This window comes from Aethalodelphis obliquidens, unplaced genomic scaffold (assembly GCF_003676395.1).
Source record: "Aethalodelphis obliquidens isolate GAN/ISIS:26980383/991018 unplaced genomic scaffold, ASM367639v1 scaffold69, whole genome shotgun sequence".
Taxonomy (NCBI): Eukaryota; Metazoa; Chordata; class Mammalia; order Artiodactyla; family Delphinidae; genus Aethalodelphis; species Aethalodelphis obliquidens.
In genome coordinates this window covers 1,792,207-1,812,943 of record NW_020838013.1, presented here as the reverse complement: position 1 = coordinate 1,812,943, position 20,737 = coordinate 1,792,207, and the positions used below count along the sequence as shown (strand labels likewise).

The window sequence follows — 20,737 nt, the reverse complement described above, 5'->3', positions numbered from 1 at the left end:
TTCCATTGTAAGTGCCTTCTTAAAAAACACTTTTATAGTTAATTCATCTTCTCAGAGACAGAGTCCGAGGAAGAGAGTCTGACTGTACTGGTTTCTAAGAGAAAGGAGTGGTCCAGAAAAGGCCAGTTTAGCCCTGGCTAAGGCAACGGGGAGATGTGGGTTCAGACTTCACTGCTGGAGGTTCTGAGCTTTCTAACGTCTGTGATTTGAACACGGGAGCAGGGCCCTATGGTACAGATTAACTCATGTGCTGGTGGAAGCCCTCAGGAACTAGATCCACCAACTGACCGGTGGTGCTGGGGAGGAAGGGGGCCACTTCGGGGCATTGTTAGATGCACTATTTATTACACAGACTGCAGACAAGAGAATGCTGGTTGTTTTGAAGGAGGCAAGCAGCCAAGTTTCTAGCTCTCCACCTCCGAATTCACTCAGAGAGAGCAGGGAAGAAAGGATGCCTGCAAAAGGAATACAGATCCTCCCCAACAAATCCTGAAGGGCAGCTCTAATTGCCAACAGGCATGGTGGCTTAAATAAAGACCGGAAGATTGAGAGAAAAAAACCCACCCAGGATACCTCCGGTCAGAAGAGTCTGGCTGCGTAGCAGGAGGCCACTGCTACCCATCCTGTTGTTCTATCTAGTCCATGCAAACACCGAGTACAAGGACAAAGACCCCATAGTCATAACGGGGTTTCTATCAAGAGAAAACAAAGGGGTAAAGTCAGAAATTATCCAACACCATCCAAAACACTTAGAACAATGCCTGGCATATATTAAATGCTCATGACATGCTAGCTATTATTACTATAATTCCATATGCTTTCCCAACTTATTCTGTAGGTTGCTAGAAAAAGATATGGCTTTTGCATAAGTTTTTATGTTTTTTTAATAAGATTTTTAAAAAATTAATTATTATTTATTTTTGGTTGCATTGGGTCTGTTGCTGCGTGTGGGCTTTCTCTAGCTGCGGCGAGCGGGGGCTACTCTTCCTTGCGGTGCACGGGCTTCTCATTGTGGTGGCTTCTCTTGTTGTGGAGCACGGGCTCTAGGCGTGCGGGCTTCAGTAGTTGTGGCTCAGGGACTCTAGAGCACAGGCTCAGTAGTTGTGGTGCGTTGGCTTACCTGCTCTGAGGCATGTGGGATATTCCCGGACCAGGGCTCAAACCCATGTCCCCTGCATTGGCAGGCAGGTTCTTAACCACTGTGCCACCAGGGAAGCCCAGATACGGCTTTTGGCTTTAACTTCTTTACCCACTGCTTACCACAAATTCTCTATTCTCCAAAAAGAGATGGATCTTTCAAACCGGCCTAGGAAAGCGCTAGAGTTGGAAGACCAAGTTCTGGTCACCTATTTGCACAGCTCAGACTTGGACGTGGGTTTCTGGCAGAGCCAGAAAAGGCTCCAGCAGCTCAACTGTTTTATCCCTTCCATAAAAGGCCACTGTACTTGTCCCTGATAAAAAGCACTTTAAACACACACATCCAACCCTAGGAAAATCCAGAGTACACACCACAGCTCCTGAGACACACAATGTCAACAATCTTGCCAAGATTTTCTAGGTATATGGAACTGGAAACTTTGCAAATTAATAGTCACAATGGGAAATGTGACCGGTATTTAAGAAACACACACACACTCACACAGTGTGGCCAGAGTCCCTGATTGTTATGTACTGAAGAGCACTGCCTCTTCCGTAGTGAGACGAGGGAAACTCAGAGCCAGGGTAGTGGGGGTGAGTGTGGTGGTGAAAACTTAGCTGCACCCCCAGCTCCTGAGTGTGTCTGGCTTGGAGACTCAGCAGCCTTCGTGGCAGCCAGGCTCCCACCACCAGCTGTCCTTCACACAACATAACAAGATCACTGTTTGGGAAGATGGGATTTTCGGTGTTGGGTTTTGTATCCCATAAGCTGGCATGCATCTGTCTCAGGGGCAGTTTCCTGAAACAGCTGCATGTCATGGGCCCCGGCAGACAGGATTTGAGATACAGGAGAAAGATAAATGAGATACCAGAAGTAGCAATTCAGGGATGATAAAGGTAAGAAGGAATGAAACTGTCTAGCTGTCCTTTTCTCACTCCTGTCCCATAAGAGCTGACTTTTCCTACCTGGTCCTCACTAAGGAATCATAAACACTCCTGTTTCCCTTTCTTGACAGACCCAGGCTTCCTCCTGGCATCTCCACATTTTTGTGGAGCTCTAACACATCAAGTGACTGTCTTCCCTACTGGGTACCTCCTTTCTACCTCACTGGGCCCGCCGCTACCACCGCAGTCTCAACCTCGGGCCAAGGGCAGAGACTGCTGAATCCTGTTACTAAGTGGCCATGACCTGGGCAGGTGCCTTGGCTAGCTCGTCAGATAAACGGAGGAGGGCTCATTTGTCAGAAGCTGGGTGGAGAAGATTGGAAAGCACAAGTTTCTCACTGGGACTGAGTACATGGCAGCTTGACTTTAGGCCTAGGTTGCCCCTGAAGCCAAACAGATACTGTGGTATCTAAAACTGATGCTGGGGCTTGCCTGGTGGCGCAGTGGTTAAGAATCCACCTGCCAATGCAGGGGACACGAGTTTGAGCCCTGGTCCGGGAATATCCCACATGCCGCGCAGCAACTAAGCCTGTGCGTCACAACTACTAAGCCTGCGTTCTAGAGCCCGCGAGCCACAACTACTGAAGCCCGCGTGCCCAGAGCCTGTGCTCCGCAACAAGAGAAGCCACCACAATAAGAAGCCCGCGCACTGCAATAAAGAGCAGCCCCCACTCGCCGCAACTAGAGAAAGCCTGTGAGCAGCAACGAAGCCCCAGCGCAGCCAAAAATAAATAAATAAGTAAATTTTAAAAAATAATTAAAAAAATAAAGCTGATGCTGGCTACCCCGTTAAGAGATAACCAAGGTCACGTGAGCTGGCCCGACATGTTCTGCTGTACTTGTTTATGGGCAAGAGGATTCAAACAACCTGTCAGGGGAGGGAAGGGGGCAAACCCTGTAACAGGGCAATCACTGGGAACACCACACAGAGGCCTCCTGCCAAGAGATCTTTTGCTCAAATATAAAGCAGAAATCTCTCACCAAACACCAAACCAGCTAACTGTGCCAAATACCACTTTTGATCCAGTGACTTTGAGGCACTGCTCCATCTTTCCAAAGTTCTTCGTATAAAAGGTTTGGGATTTTTTGGGGGGGGGGCGGGTCCGGGAGATTAGAAGGATGAGCAATATAGGGCCCCATTAAGAGTCCCAAATTAAAATAATACCCAAGCAGAGGCTCTCTGTCTCACCAAGAAATACATGTGGCATAGGGCTTAAGAAAGAGGGGTGTTTCCAGGGTACTTTTGCATAAAGAAAGCACTCAGGGGCTTCCCTGGTGGTGCAGTGGTTAAGAATCTGCCTGCCAATGCAGGACACAGGTTCAAGCCCTGGTCCGGGAAGATCCCACATGCCACGGAGCAACTAAGCCCGTGCGCCACAACTACTGAGCCTGCGCTCTAGAGCCCGCAAGCCACAACTACTGAGCCTGCGAGCCACAACTACTGAAGCCCGCATGCCTAGAGCCCGTGCTCCGCAACAAGAGAAGCTGCCTCAATGAGAAGCCCTCGCACCGCAACGAAGAGTAGCCCCCGCTTTCCACAACTAGAGAAAAGCCCCTGCGCAGCAACGAAGATCCAACGCAGCCAAAACTAAAATAAATAATAAAATAAATTTTAAAAAAAGATCTGTGCGTTAAAAAACAAACAAAAAAAGAATCTTCCTGCCAATGCGGGGGACACAGGTTCGAACCCTGGTCCAGCAAGATCCCCCATGCCGCAGAGCAACTAAGCCCGTGTGCCACAACTACTGAGCCTGCGCTCTAGAGCCCGCAAACCACAACTACTGAAGCCCACACGCCTAGAGCCTGTGCTCTGCAATAAGAGAAGCCACCGCAATGAGAAGCCCGTGCACGGCAACAAAGAGTAGCCCCTGCTCGCCGCAACTACAGAAAGCCCGTGCGTAGCAATGAAGACCCAAAGCAGCCCAAAATAAATAAATTTATTTTTTAAAAAAAGAAAGAAAGCACTCAGTTCTCAGATGGCTAAATGCCCAATCAGAAGTCAAACTATCAAAACAAAACTTCCTATGACCATTTCTTGCCCTATACAAAGTCAGAATTGGGAGGCCATTTAGGTACAGCTCCAGGGCAGAAGGGCTCAGGCAGCAGAGAGTCAGGGTCATCCTCTCTGACCAGAGGGTTAACCTCACAATGACATCACTAGCCACCAGACACAGGAAGGAAGGGAGAAGGCAGTCAGCACCTGAGCCTGTGGCCCTGTGGTTCCAGGCCGTCTGGGCTCTCCACAGGGTTACTGTAGAAATTGGCCCCTGGCTTTGCTAAATTAGATCCTTTCTCCCCTGCTCTTCTGCAAAACCATTTGTCACAGCCCCTAAATAACCAATCTTCCCCTCTTAGCAGGCCTGAGCTGCTACCATCTGGTCTCTGCCTTAGGCACTCAAGCCTCGGCAGAAAGAGGATGTTTCCATTTGGGTACTCCCTTGGCTGTCTGGAGAGGTCGGCAGACGGGAACTAGGGGTGGCACCCTTCTCTAGCCAGCCAGAGGGGGATGCAAAATACCTGCTGGCAACCTGTGCTCCCTCTCCAAGCTCCCCTTTCTAGCAAGGAGCAGCTACCCCTTCCTAACCTTCCACCCACAGTCTCACCCCGGCCAGGGAGATGCACTCATCCTACAAGAAGTGAAGGTAGTTAAGTCCAGCTTAGGAGCTAAAGAACCTGGCTTAGGGAAGAAAGGGATATTGTGCTGCAAAGGATTCCAAGAACAAACTCCCCGAACCGCCCACCAAGCTCTTCAGAAGAGCAGGGGTATTTAGAAGCGCTTTCCATTTCCCCACGTTAGAGAGGAGGGTGGCCTCAGGCAGACACACACCTGGCTGGGTCATCATCTCCCCTCAGAAGCCCTGGTGTCCCTAACACCAGAATAAGTCCACACCTGCCACCGAGGACCAGCCTGAGATGGTAACGTGCTCCGGGGTTCACATACTCACGCGTCCATTAATCTTCCTCCAGATCGCTGCTGTCATGCAGAGCAGTGAGGCGGGCTGAGTCCCGCTCTGAGCCCCTGAGCCGGTCACTCCAGTTTGCTTGGTGTATTGTGGGGGAAGGGGGGCAGGAGGAGGAGGAGGAAGGGAGATTATGATTCTCTATTTTCAAGCCCTGCCCCTAAAACCGAGGAGGGAAGCAGCTGGGTTCCCACTGCAGGAGAGCTCCAATCTCTGGGCACTACAGCTGCATATGGAGAACTCTGGGGAACATGCACATCCAACACGCTGGGAAAAGGAGGGGAAACCAACCCGGAGAGAAGTGAGTTGGTCTCCTGCCAAGAACTCTGAATGGTACTCCTATCAGAACTAGAACATAACAGGAGGTAGGCAGGTTTATGGTCTCTGGGGAAAGGCAGGAGGGGAAACAGTAAAAGCCGGACTAGCATGGGAACAAAACTTGCTCCCTGGCAGGAGAGCGGACAGCCCAGCTATCGGCAAGGCAGCAGCCACATACAGTCAAGTGAGACCCTGTCCCCGTTCCACCTTTCGGAGGCAGACAGTCTACACTCTAACCTCAGGTCGCTTTTCACATGCTTTGGTTTTGCCGTTTGGAGCATGGTCATTTCTATGACCCCGTAAGTTAAGGTCCACCACTTAAGGACCTGTGCCCCTGACTGCCAGTGGCAGGAGGGAAGGCGGACTCTCGCTGGCGTGCTGTATAGGGTCGGGCAGAAGCCTCGGATGGCCCCTCTCACGGAGAGGAAATGCTCCTCCTTTGCCAGAGCAGAGCCCAAGGCTGCCACAGAGAGGTGCTATTTAGCGACAGAAATGTCTGTCAGGAGTGGCAGGAGAAATGGCCACCACGTACTTCTTTCTCACCAACTGCTACCACCAGCCGCCACAGGCTGCCTCTGAAAAGCCTGCAGAACCTCCGGTGTCAGCAACGGCCTGTGAGTCACTCCCCCATGAGAAGAGGGAAACTGGTCCTGTCCCTGGGCCTGAAGAAGCCCCACAGTGTCCTCAGCCAGCTCTGCTCCAAAGCTAAAACCAGTCCCACCTGCCAGGATGGAAACCTCGGACAGCCTACCCTCCACCCACACCTGCATGTAGAAAAACCAGTCCTCTTACTCTGCCACATGTGGGGGGCATCCACAGGCACCTCAGCAGGACGCCCAGCACTGGGAACAGGAAGTGATGGCTTCATATTCAAAGCTCCCTTTAAACACACACACACACGATTTATATGTATACGTACACATACATGGGGTAAATGTCTACATACATACACACACACACTGTAAAACTGATTTGCAGACCCAAACCGTTTCTGGATTTTTCTTTCAGCTGGCAGCTCCCTTTCCCTGCCTGCAGCTCCAGCCTTGCCCTCGTCCCGCCCTAGAGTCTCACTCTGGGCTCCTGCCACTTGTCTTCAAGTGTTCTCAGACCTCCAGGCCTTTGCCACGGCCTCCTACTGCCTGGAACCCTTTGCCTCCATCCTCCGTTCCCATTCTTCTTCCTGGTTAGCCTCAGCTCAGACATCACGTCCTCCAGGAATTCTTCCCTGCTCCACCTCTCTGACTTCACAGGGTCCCTGACACATCACTCCAGGTGTCCCAAAGACAGCCGCCTTCTTGCACTAGGACTTCGCTCTTGCGGAACAGCCTGTCTCCTTCACAACTCTTGGTGGCTGTCTTGTTCACCACTGCACAAGAGTGGGAGCGACCTAAGAGAAATTTCCAGGGCTTAAGTCAACTCTGTGTCCTCAGTGCCCAGGCACAGTGCCTGGCACCTAACAGGCTTTCAAGCAATGCTTTCCTAATTCACGAGAGAAGGTCAGGGTCTTCCTGCTTTTTTCGGAGTGACTCTTTACCCAATAGCTCTTAGCACATCGCTGCTCCACGTGACTACTTCACCCTGGGCCAGGGCTAGAATGCTGGTGCCCACTGCTTTTAATCCATTCTCGAGGGCCTTCTGGTGTCTCTACGGATGCAGACTCTGGCAGGATTTCAGAGCTCATGGCCAGTGTGCGGAGCTGGGGCCTACTGCCCTTTCACCTGTCCTTCCCCAGCCTCCCCTCTGCCATGAGGGCTTCAGGTAGCCCCCGCACAGGTCTTCTAAGCAAGAGGACTGCTTCTGAAGTGGAAGCAACAGGGGATACAGCTCCAAGTCCTCAAGAGAGAGCAAATTTAGATCCAGCTCCACCCAAACAAGTTACATATCCTGAGCCAGTCATTCACCCTCTTGTGACCTGTGTTTCCCCACTTGTATAATGAGGGGCTGGAGTTGAGCTCTGAGGGTCTGTCCTAGGTGGATGTGAGGGCTCTCAGTGCCTCTGTGCTCATAAGCCTTCCAGCCCTGTCCCTGAGACCACAGTAGGAAGTGAGCATGGTCTGCACGTCCTGAAGACCACATCCTGACCTTGTCTTACATCGAGTCAACCTGCCAGAAGTCTGGCTCCATAAGTAAACCTCACCTAACATGTCTTGAACACCAAGCTCGCACACTGGAAAACCTCTTCCACCTAGGGCTGAGAAAATTAAAGTTAAGCTAGGTGACAACTCTGGACTTAGAAACATTACAACCCTGAACTCAGTGTGCCCTAGGCAAGAATCCTCTCCCTCTCTAGACTTCATTTACCCACAACTTACAAGCTCCTCACCACTCCCAGCCTCTCTGCATACCACGAATGTGGCCACAAGGTGCAGGAAAAGGTACCGTGACACACAGTCTACTTCCAGCAGGCCTCAGGGCTCTGCAGCCTTAGTCTGAGCAGCTCTGAGTAGGCACAGCCCCTGGTAGGGTAGGTGGCACACCTGGTGCCCAGCACCTGCCCCCCACCCCCCCGCCCCCGCAGCATGACTCCCTAGCAGCCTAGCTCCTTGGAGGGCTCCCGGATGGGGAGCTGCCTGCCTGCCTGCCATGGTAGCCGATCCATAAGGAGAAACCAACTTGGCAAAGCCCAGCAAGCAGCAGTTTCAGCCCTGCTGCCCAGAGTGGGGGAAGGGGGAGGCGGGTCCAAGCAGACCAGTCCAACAGGTCCTTTTTCCACCATCCTACACAGCTGTTGCCTTCTGCACTGGTTCAAAACCAGGAGCTTCAAAAGTCACTTGGAGGAATTCCCTGGTGGCGCAGTGGTTGAGAGTCCGCCTGCCGATGATGCAGGGGACACGGGTTCGTGCCCCAGTCCAGGAGGAACCCACATGCCGCGGAGCGGCTGGGCCTGTGAGCCATGGCCGCTGGGCCTGCGCGTCCGGAGCCTGTGCTCCGCAACGGGAGAGGCCACAACAGTGAGAGGCCCGCGTACCGCAAAAAAAAAAGTCAGTTGGAGCTCTCACACCCTGAGTCACAAAGACCAAGGAATCAAGAGGAAAGTAGAAAACAGTCATCGCATTCTTGCCCTACCCATAAATGGTCCTGGAAAATGTGGTCCCTGACACCTCACAGCTCTTGGTCAATTCAGAAAAGCACCTGATCTCCCCCGAGATGCTCAAAAAGAAATCTGGGTCCGCACCACCACCAAGTGCTGAGGTGGTGTGAAATCAGTTCTTTCTGTGCCATGCTCCTTAGCTTCTCTCCCACTATAAATAACTCCAGCCTTCTGATACAGACCACATGATCTCTCCAGCTCTGGACAAAATTCCCAACACCCAGTGTACCTCTGTTCACCCATTGCAGAAGCAGGAAAGATGAGGCCAATTTAACCAAAAGCAACAACATAGCCAGAGATGCTGTGTGTCAGGGGCAAGAACAGAATTCAGCAAAACCGGGAGGGCCTGGCTTTTCCACTCTCTTCCCTATTTCGGGAAGCCAGACAGGGTTTCCTCAGCAGTGCACTCCCCCGCTGTGGTTTCCTCTCTGAGTTCTTAACACAATCCAGTAATAGGGTAAAACGTCCCCTTTAGGGCTTCCCTGGTGGCGCAGTAGTTGAGAGTCCGCCTGCCGATGCAGGGGACGCGGGTTCGTGCCCCGGTCCGGGAAGATCCCACATGCCGCGGAGCGGCTGGGCCCGTGAGCCACGGCTGCTGGGCCTGCGCGTCCGGAGCCTGTGCTCCGCGATGGGAGAGGCCACAACAGTGAGAGGCCCGCGTACCGCAAAAAAAAAGTCCCCCTTATCCTCTCATCCTGAAAAAGTTGTTCTTTTTAGACATTATTGAACCTATTAAGACACCAATTAAGACTTGTGACTTATATGGCCAAAAACTGGATAGACAAATGTCTGATTCACAAATCAATATGGACACACTTCCCCAAGGGTGGTGGTAAATGAAGAATAATACCCATGTTGTAATTTTTCTTATTGTTTTAGTTCACAAATAATTCACTGAGAGATGATCATGTGCAAAGCACTCTAAGAGACTATGGGGGAGGAAGGGATACAGAGAAGGGTAAAATACAGCCCAGCCTTCAAAAAAGTTGACTACCTAATTGGAGAGATAAGCACAAATCACACTGTCCAACGCAGGACCAAATCCAGGAGCTAACTAAAGTTACAGCCTGCCTGTGCCCTCCAATTTACTAGAAGTCTGTAGCTTTTGTTATGTTTCAGAGGAACCATGCGCTGAGAGATTTGAAGATCCTGGGTCTTGCTTCTAGCTACGACCATGAGTTCTACCAGGATCTATCTAAACCCCGAGACTTGGGACTTCCCTGGTGGTCCAGTGGTTAAGACTCTGCGCTCCCAATGCAGGGGGCCTGGGTTCGATCCCTGGTCAGCAAACTAGATCCCTCATGCCGCAACTAAAAGATCCCGCATGCCACAACCACGACCCGGAGCAGCCAAATAAATAATAAATATTAAACCCTGAGACTTCAATGAATGGGGATGTCCACCCACTGAGTGGACCATGATGAGAGCTGTGAGATGCTGGTATGAAAGGAAGTCAACCCGGGGAGACTCACTGAAGAATCAATCATTTAGCCTTCCTTGTCTCATCCCCATGTAGAAACCAGAGACAGGCCCAATATACAAGCAAAGAAGATACAGGAAGGGCTGAAGCACAAAGTCAGAAAAGTTGCTCAGGGCTAAGGTCATGGAAATGAAATCAAAACAAGCCCTTAGCGTTAGAACAGAAGAGGGTGCTCTTGGGGAAAACCTGGAAGGGCTTCGTAAAGCTCTGCATCCAGAGGCTCATATCTCAGTGCTGGCTGTGACTCTGGAGGCACGTTAATATACTTTTCCTTTTCTTTCCCAATTATTGGTTGTCAAGCCTGGTCTCCCTCATCAACTCCCATTCAAGCAGTGTTATAGCTTGATGTATACACTAGTACCAGTTTTTAAACTGTACCCTTACTCAGCAGGCTACCAGCACTGTCAGAGTTCTTCTGGAAGGTTTCAAGAAGGAACGAATACTTATTTCTGAAAGTAGTACTTGGAAAGAAATTCCCTAGACAAACAGAAGATTCTATGCCATCCTAAAAAAAAAAAAAAAGGTAATTCAGGGCCTAAGGATAAAGATTAAGGCCCCAGTCTTCCTCTGTTGAAGGAAAAATAATTCTGAAGCTAGTTCTATTTTTTTTTTAATTGAAGTTTAGTTGATTTACAATATTGCAGGTGTACAACAAAGTGATTCAGTTATATATATATATATGTGTGTGTGTGTCTGCACACACATATACACGTATTCTTTTTCAGATTCTTTTCTATTATAGGTTATTACAAGATACTGAATATAGTTATATTGTTCCCTGTGCTATACAGTAGATCCTTGTTGTTTATATATTTTATATATAGTTCTATCAAAAAATGGTAAAGCTAGTGAGACTTGGTCCAAATCACCTCCAAAGAAAATCATTTTCTAAAATTAAAAAAAATAAATAAGTAGGGGACGGGGAATGGGAATTGTTTTGTTGAAAACCTTTCCTACAGCAGATAGCAGATTAGCTGCACAAGATTCTTTTGGAATGGTTTACTATGCAGAATTTTATAATGTAAAGCATTCCAAATGTGAAACTGGGAGTTCAGCACCTAAACATTTATTAATGAGAAAACCCTCACACCCTAATCATAAAGAAGGTTTAACATCAGTGTCTGACATTTTGTCAGTTAGGGCTTGGTTTTAACAGTGTGGATTTGGCAGCTTGCTCTATCGGCTGTTTCACAAGCAGTTTCTGTGGTTTCAAGAAAGGCAGGGTGTTTGCTTTTAAACACTATCTTAAAAATATATTTCAGAATAGGGTTCAACCACTCCAAGACAGGAGGAGAGAAGGAAAACCAAAACAAATAAAGGAATTTGGTGCTACCAAACAGAAAGAAAGCACACCAAAGGTGCAGGAGAGGAAAAGACACTGTTTGCCACCGGCACCAGAATGACAAGAAAAACCAACTTAGTGCTTCTTACTACCAAGTTAGAAGATAAGGACACAGAAATGGCACTAAAGACATGAGGTCTGGGACTTCCCTGGTGGCTCAGTGGTTGAGAATCTGCCTGTCAATGCAGGGGACACAGGTTCAAGCCCTGGTCCGGGAAGATCCCACATGCCGCGGAGCAACTAAGCCCATGTGCCACAACTACTGAGCCTGCACTCTAGAGCCCGTGAGCCACAACTACTGAGCCCGTGTGCCACAACTACTGAAGCCCACACGCCTGGAGCCCGTGCTCTGCAACAAGAGAAGCCACTGCAATGAGAAGCCCGTGCACCACAACGAAGAGTAGCCCCCGCTTGCTGCAACCAGAGAAAGGCTACATGCAGCAATGAAGACCCAACACAGCCAAAAATTAATTAATTAATTTTAAAAAAGAGAAAAAAGTCTGTAAAAAAAAAAAAAAGACATGAGGTTAATAAAGGGAAATCTTTATCTCTTCAAAATAAACTTACCTGGCTCAAATCTATTTTATTTAAAAACAAAACAACCTCAACAGTTCCACACCAATGCAAAGGACTGTCATCTAATCGATTAGCAGCCACACCTCTCTGCCAGCATGATGTGGTAATTAAGGTAGAGATTTTTCTCCCTAGGAATACAGGTACAGAAGGGCAGAGCCCCTATGGACCTAACCCATTATGACAGCCTTTTCATTAGCAAGAGAACACTGCCATGCACTCTCCAAGGAAGCAGTGGCCTGCATCACTAAAGAACACCTGTATGTGACAGCAGCCACCTCTGAGGAGAGATAAAAATGTGCTGGAGGGACTTCCTTGGTGGCGCAACAGTTAAGAATCCACCTGCTAATGCAGGAGACACGGGTTCGATCCCTGGTCCAGGAAGATCCCACATGCCACAGAACAACTAAGCCCGTGCACCGCAACTACTGAGCCCACGTGCCACAACTACTGAAGCCCAGGCGCCTAGAGCCCATGCTCCACAACAAGAGAAGCCACCGCAATGAGAAGCCCACACACCACAACGAAGAGTACCCCCACTCGCCGCAACCAGAGAAAGCCTGCACATAGCAACGAAGACCCAACACAGCCAAAAATAAATTAATTAATAAATTTTAAAAACAGGTGGGAAGTGGGGAGGGGGAGAACCACTCATAAGAAACCCAACAGGCTGTGCTTCTCAAAGTAATTCACATGGACCTTGGTTTTTCCACTGTAACAAAAAGATGGATTCTAAAGTAATTTAGAAATGGCATGCAACCATGATCTTAGAGAAGTGAATCAGGTTTGAACACAAATACAATCATATAAGTTGAACTCCTCCTCTTTTTCTGCTAGGGCAGCAATAGGGGCGCAAGTGGATAAGTGATGCTTGAATCAGGGGCAGCAGCTCACCCCCTTTACCCATGCCCCATGCTGGCATCTTTAAATCAGCTCAAAATTTCAGAATTTTGCTAATAAAATCAAAACCTCTAACAGGATAAAAGAAAAGGCACTATATTGCCAGGCGTAGACAAGCAAGTAAATCAAACCAAAAACTCATAAACTCAAGTTAACTGAAATTCCTCAGAGGTTCACTCTCACGAAGAAACAACTCCAGATGTCTAGGAGGACCACATGCACAGCTTCAGGAGAGAGAAGTGAACCAAAAGAAAGGCTGACAAATGCAAACAGGAAGTAGTGGCATATTACACAAGCGATGGGATAAAGAGACACAGCAGGACGGACAGAATTCAGCTCCCAGGATTGGACTGGCAAGTCCCAAACACACACAGAGGCCTGGCACTACCAGCTACAGTGCTCTCAGTGTCCTTGGCAGTCAAGGCTAAAAGCAAGTAGCTCTGGGCTTCTGCGTGTGTAAGTGTACATAATGGTATATAAAAAGAAAATATTAGTTGCGTAAGGATAAAATGTACATAGTTAAGATCCACAAACAAAAGTTTTCTTTTTGGGAGTTAGTGAGGTGCTACTGAGCAGGACAGTCAAATCTAAGAATCCAAACTGTCCTATGCTGTGAGGTATTTACTTGTTGGTTACCAATTTCAGATCTCCAGACCCTGGTTTTTCTAAAGGAGTTCTTGGAATTCCAGAAGGTAAGAAGAGATGAAGAGGAAAACCAGAAGCCAGGATTAAACAATAAGATCAAAAAACTGTTTCCCACAGCTGTTAAGACCAGGGAGCTAAACCCAAAGAGCTGCATCTCCAACACTGTGGCACCTTTACAACAGGCCACAGAGGGCAGAAAGAAACAAGGTGGGGCGGAGGAGAGCACGCACAACTCTGAAGCCGGCCTGGGAGCCATGTTTTGCCCCACACGGGCTGTGAGCTAATCCTAAGGGATCTATCTTCCACTGCCAGGACACAACTGAAGCCAGAGCCAAAGTGCTCTCCACGGTCAAGAAAGTCTTGTTCTGACACCAACACACACTCTAAACCACATGAGTTTGTTACCTTAAGTTACTCAACATTTCTGGGCGTGTTTCCTCATCTGCAAAGTGGGGAAAATAATAAGACCTACTATCTCACAAAGATTAAATGAGTTAATGAATGTAAAACAGCTAATTAAACAAGCATCTGGGACAAAGTTAAGTGCTCAATAAATGCTGCTATTATCATGTCTACAGCTGAAGACACTAGCCTCAGGGCAAACTGTGCCCCGTGAGACATCTACCCTTCAAGTACTCAGTCCACTGCCTTTAAGAGTTCCCCAACCACTGGGAACAGAGTAATGTACTCTGAGGGCCATCCAGGAGGCACTGCACTGCCTTAGCTAACAGAGTGAACAAATCTCCTTTGAAAGCAAGTCTATCTTCCATACAGACCAGTGGCTGAAGAGAGAGAAAAAAGCACATCAAGTTGAATTCTGGAAAGAAATATGCTTTGTGTAAAAAGCAGAGGCTTATGGGACTTGCTGAGTGATGGGAAATGGAGCTACAATCCTGCAAGTCTATATGTAGACACAAATTGACATAAGGTAAGCACTTGATTAAACTTTTTTTTAATGATTCTGATGAGAAGTGATTCTGAGCAAATAAGATGAGTATAAAAAGATTTGCTTTAAAGTTGGTCTGAGTGACTATTATAGGAGGCCCAAAGGTCTACTATTAGCGGTACTAAGAAGAGCTTTTAAAAGTAAGAGATACGGACTTCCCTGGTGGCGCAGTGGTTAAGAATCTGCCTGCCAACTGACATATATACACTAATATATATAAAATGGATAACTAATAAGAACCTGCTGTACAAAAACACAAATAAAATTAAATTAAAAAAAAAAAAGAATCTGCCTGCCAATGAAGGGGACACGGGTTTGAGCCCTGGTCTGGGAACATCCCACATGCCACGGAGCAACTAAGCCTGTGTGCCACAACTACTGAGCCTGTGCTCTAGAGCCCGCAAGCCACAACTACTGAGCCTGTGTGCCACAACTACTGAAGCCCAGGTGCCTAGAGCCCGTGCTCTGCAACAAGAGAAGCCACCGCAATGAGAAGTCCACGCGCCATGACAAAGAGTAGCCCTCGCTTGCCACAACTAGAGAAAAGCCCGCACACAGCAACGAAGACCCAACGCAGCCAAAAATAAATAAATAAATTTTTTTAAAAAAAGAGGCGCTATGTTAACTGGAGAATGAATACAAGCAAAAGAACAAGGTGGAAAATAATATAGTAGTTCAGAAATATATTTACTGCAACTGTATCTCTTAAAGATGCTTCAAGCAAAGATAAAGTTCCCACGCTGTTACATACACAACAAATCTGCTTACCTCTTCCAGGAGAAAATAAAGTGCTCTTACATAAAAGCGGGATTTGGCAGGCGTGTTTCACTAAGAAACAGGACTAACAAAGAGTTAAGTACAGAAGAAATAGGAACAAAGTGTGTAGGCTCTGCAGCCACCCTGAGAACAGACTGTTGGGTGTTCTGGCCTCAGTGAGTGCCTGGAGCCTACCAGCCTTCAGCTATTATAGGCACCAAGGTTTTTCAAGGATAGAGACTAAGCAAGCTTTGCAGTTTTCAAATTTGGAATTGACCAATAGCCTACATATAAGCTTAAAAAAAAAATCTACTGTCATAATGAAATCCAAGTAAGCCAAAGGATTTTTTAATGGGGGGAAAAAAAAAGCCAGTGCTCTGTATTAGAAGGAGGAAATAAGCCAAATTTCGTTAAAGTCCCTCAGGTCACTGAGAACCAGCTTCCTCATACAGATACACTGCAAACCAAGGCAGCAAGTGCCTTCCTGCAGTTCAGCCAGGACTCTGGGAATTGCAAAACAAAGGCTCATTATGAGGTCACGGCAAGTAACCAGCCAATCAAGGACAGGGATGAGCCACAAAAGCAATTCTCACACTCCTGTGTGGACAATCCTTTATGCCTTAATTATTAAGGACCTCAAATAGCTTTTGTTGATGTGGATTATAGCTACTGTTATTGTAACTAAAACTGAGAAAAAAAAGAGAAAATGTTAATCTATTAATTCACTTAAAATAATATTACTAAACCCATTACAACTATGTCTTAATAACTATATTTTCCAACATATCAAGTTAATACATACCATCACAGTAAAATCCAGGTTAACTTTTAAAACGTAATTAAAGCTACAACATAGATGAATGTTGAAAACATTATGCTAAGTGAAATGAGCCAGACACAAAAAGACAAATATTGTATGATTCCACTTATATGAGGTGCTCAGAACAAGCAAATTCATAGAGAAAGAAAACAGAAAAGAAGTTACCAAAGGCTGGGGGAAGGGAATATGGGGAATTACTGCTTAATTGATATAGAGTTTCTGTTTGAGATGATGAAAAAGTTCTACAAATAGTAACGCTGGCTACATTATGAATGTACTTAATGCCACTGGACTATGCACTTAAAAATTTATTAAAATATAAGTTTTGTGTTACGTGTATTTGACCACAATGAAAAATCAGAATTAAAGCACAAGGCCATGAGAAAATTTCAGACTACCACAACTGAGGAACATTCTATAAAAATAACCAGCATTCTTCAAAACTGTCAATGTCATGAAAGACATGGAAAGACTAAGGAGACTATAGAGACAGGAGAACTACATGCAATGTGGACTCCCAGACTGGATTCTCAACAGAAAAAGCACATCAGTGGAAAAACTGATGAAATCTGAAGATGGTTGGTTAACAGTATGATACTAAGATTAATTCTCAGTTTTGATACATGTTCTATGGTTATATAAGATGTTAATATAAGGGGAAGCTGGACAAAGAATGTACAAAAACTCTTTGGACTATTTTTGCAACTTTTCTAAGCTTAAAATTATCTCAACATTTAAAAAAATCAAATTTAACTGTTTAAAAAAAAACTCGCAAGGTCAATGCTATGTATTCAGAGGAGGAAACGAGCCAACTTTGGCCAAAGTCCCTCTGGTCACTGAGAACCAGCTTCCTCGGCCAGAACAACAGCAAACCAAGGTAGCAAGTGCCTTCTTGAGGCCCAGCCAGGACTAAATGGGGGCTGGGAACTGCAAAACTTTCTTTCTTTTTTTTTTTTTAATGAAATTACCAAGAAATCAACCAAACAAAGCCAGGGAGAATTAACCCAGGTTTTGTCTACAGCTGTGGTTCTTATTACACTTTTTGGTTTCAGAAAGCCTTTGCAGTATTAAAAATAACTGAGCTCCCCAAAAGCTTTTGTTTATATGGGTTATATCCATCAGTGTCTCCATTCATTTAAAAGAACATTAATAAACCCATTACATATAAACATGTTACTTATTTTTAGTGAAGAAACTATATTTTCCAAACCACAACTTCACACATACTAAAGGAAGTCCACCTGATGAACTGATTTTTATCATGTAATTAAAACACAATGCCAGACCCCCCCACCAAAAAAACCTAACAAACTAAAGAATGAAAAAATGAGAAAAATAAAAGAATAAAGAGAAAGGGAAAATGAGAAAAAGAAAAATTAGGGAATAAAGAGAAAAAACGGGGGAAATAAACCACAGATAAAACAACAACAAAAAACCTCACAAGGCCAATGCTATATGTATTAGAAGAAGGAAATAAGCTCACTCGGGTCAAAGTCTCTGAGGCCCAGGCAGGGATTATTACAAGGGCTGGGAACTGCAAACAAGGGCTCCCTGTGAAGTCATCACAGGTAACCAGCCCAAGACTGAGGAAAATCAACTCAGGTTTTGTCTACAACGAAGGTTTTCTCACTTTTCGGTCTCAAGAACTCTTCAAACTCTTAAAAAATTTATCAAGGACTATGAAGATCTTTTGTTTATGTGGGTCATAGATATCAACAGTTTACCTTATTAGAAATTGAAACTGATAATTTTTAAAATTATTTTTATTCATTCAAAACAACAATAAACCTATTACCTGTTTACACAACTAACCCATTTTTTAAACAAAGAAACTATTTCTAAAACAAAATGAAATTTGCAACAAGAGTTACATGCTTTATATTCTTGTACATCTCTTTAATGTTTAGCTTAATGGAAGAGGGCCAACTTCTCATATCTGCTTCTGCATTCAGTGTGTTTCCACATGCTATTTTGGTTGAAAGATATAAAGAAAATCTCATTTCACGCAGATGTGTAGTTGGAAAATGGAGTTTAATAGCCTTTCAAATATTGAGGATTTTCTTCTTTGATACTAGACCAAAACTCCACAAGTAGCAGTTTTTAAAGACTAGTTGCCATGTGCAATCTGAAATTTTATCAATGAACCTCTTGCGTACTTTTACATTAAACTCCACTGGTCATCCTGCACTTTGAATGGCTCTTTTACCCACTGACAATCTAGGAAACATTCCTTCACCGAATTATGCAGAATTTCCAAATACTGGCATTTCATACAACATCAGAAAAATCACATTCCATCAATCTTATCACCGATCTCATCAAAAAAGTCTGACAAATACAAGTTCTCCAAAATTCTAAATTTTGCTTGAAAACTTGAATTTTATCACCGGCAATGGTGACAGGCTTTGTTCAATTTCAATAAAACGTCCACTAAATACTGCGGTACGAACAACTATAGTTTGTCCATCAACTGTTATTTCAAGTAAAAATGATGATCCATGTAGATGGTTCGGCTCCAACACGCAAGTGCATTTTCTCCAGACAGCTGGACTACGGTATACAGCAGCAATGCTCCATGAATACTTTGCATTTCTTCACTTGGAACATCAAAGACCTTTATTATTGGAGGGTTGAGATTTAATTAAAAAAATAATAATTTTTAGTGCTTCATCCAAGGCATTCTTAAGTGAAAATGGCTTTTTTTTAAACCACAAGTGTGTAGCAGGAAAGTCCATGACTACGACCACCAGCAGTTTTGTGCCACTGCCCTGATCCATGTTATGGCACCAGCAGTTTTCACTGTCACTGCTTCTGCACCAACAGTGCAAATGGAAATGAAATTGTTTCAGGATAAACCATGAGAGTCAAAAAAGTTATTCAACCCTATGCATATTTATCACAACTTGTGTTTGTTGTTGAGCATTCACACAAAAGAAAATATTTTTTGAAGCATACCTGGTGCTGATACAACTTGAGCCATGTCTATAAATCCGCTCATTTGTAAGGTGAAAGTAAAATTTTATAAATATTACCTCGGTCTTCATGTTTGCAGCTAAATCTTTAATTCGACAAGTCACGGTAACATATGAAGTGGCACTACCCTGAACTTTACTGACTTTTCATTCAGTGGGCATTCAGGAACGTCAGCTGTTCAAAACGTCATTAGTCGCTCAGCTACTGGGTGGGCTATTCCAGCCAAAGCAATAACTCATCCTGTAGGAGGCTTCAGTGACTTTGTCATTTCTAGGTGGAAAAGCTGGAACAAATTTTGGCTTTGAAAGAGACCATGGTGTGTACGCTTAAAACATGTAATTCCTTCTTCTTTAAACTCTGACTGATTGGTCTTGAAATGATGCTTCAACCTAACTGGCATCCTAATACTACATGAAAACGCTCTGTTGCATAAGATACAATAAAGTACATTATTTGCATCTATAAAGCTGAGAAGATAACTTTCATTATGATTTTCATTTCTTTTAATTTTTTTTTTCAGTTCTTGTCTACAGTTTCGCCCAGTTTCTTCAGAGTAGATCCCTCCCTTTCACTTGTTGATATGTCCAGTTGCAGTAAACAGAGCTGGCAGGTACGTTGAGAAAGCAAGACTTCCAACCTCCCTTTTTTAAGCCAACAATTAATCCTTAAATATAAGAGAAATACTATAAACTTCCTTCTATTTTAGAATAAAACAGAATTAAGTGCTAAAATAAACTGTAAATAAAATTTTAAAAATTATTAGTTTCCAAAAAGTTTTTACAAGTAAGTGTTGCAGGTTGTACTTACTTCTTGTGTTTCTTCAAAGGTGAAGGAAAATGCTGGGATTTAAAATAACTACTTATTGTACAACAATGAGGTTTACAGAGATTAGCAGGTATAACCGAAGAAAACTAGTAAGAGCACAGCAGAAGTACTGAGAACAAATCGAGTTAATCACTGAAAACTTCCATATTTTTTTATAAATTTATTTTTATTTATATTATTTATTTTTGGCTGCTTTGGGTCTTTGTTGCTGCACACGGGCTTCCTCTAGTTGTGGCGAGCGGGGGCTACTCTTTGTTGTGGTGCGTGCGCTTCTCATTGCAATGGCTTCTCTTGTTGTGGAGCACGGGCTCTAGGTGCGTGGGCTTCAGTAGTTGTGGCACACAGGCTCAGCAGTTGTGGCCCTTGGGCTCTAGAGCTCGGGCTCAGTAGTTGTGACACATGGGCTTAGTTGCTCCGCGGCATGTGGGATGTTCCCAGACCAGGGCTCGAACCTGTGTCCCCTGCATTGGCAGGCAGATTCTTAACCACTGCGCCACTAGGGAAGTCCCAGAAAACTTCCCTATTTATGCCTTAAAGTACTACCTTAAAAATTCTAGGAAACACAAAAATAAAGAAGTACACATTCCACTGGCCAAGAGTGATGACGTCAACACACATCATTTAGCCTCTGGAAAACTCCACTGTACACTGATGAGAGAATGAGAGTGAAATAGGCAAATACTGCATTAATGTTACAATGAAAGTTATTTTGACTTTGTATAGCAACGAACAGGTCTTAGGGACCCCAAGGGTCCCCAGACTACACTTTGAGAACCAAGTTCAATATTGTGCTACCAAAATTAACAAGTGCCTCCCCAGATCTCTCCCAAGACAGGATCTAGAGTTATGGCATTCCTGATTGGTCAGAGGAAACAGCCTAGAACTAGCTTAGACCCTGTCACCAGGGAAACTGGAATGCCATCCCTAATAAGTTGTCAAGTTGCCAAGCCTGGATTTACTGAGGAACGTGGCTCCAGAGACACAAAAATAAAATGCTTTCTAAAGCAGTGAGTCCTTAACTTTACA

General features: G+C 45.3%; 1 protein-coding gene across 7 annotated transcripts in view; it reads right to left on the bottom strand.

Moving 5' to 3' along the window:
- MARK2 (microtubule affinity regulating kinase 2) overlaps positions 1-20,737 on the bottom strand; it is a 58,060-nt gene that overhangs the window by 27,569 nt on the left and 9,754 nt on the right. For 4 of the 7 annotated variants that reach the window (XM_027090329.1, XM_027090326.1, XM_027090330.1 and 1 more), the window contains exon 2: positions 5,028-5,123. The exons of the other annotated variants lie outside the window; for them this stretch is intronic. In XM_027090329.1, the coding sequence (XP_026946130.1) occupies positions 5,028-5,123 (96 nt within the window). The remainder of the gene's footprint in view (positions 1-5,027; positions 5,124-20,737) is intronic. 7 annotated transcript variants of the gene reach the window in all.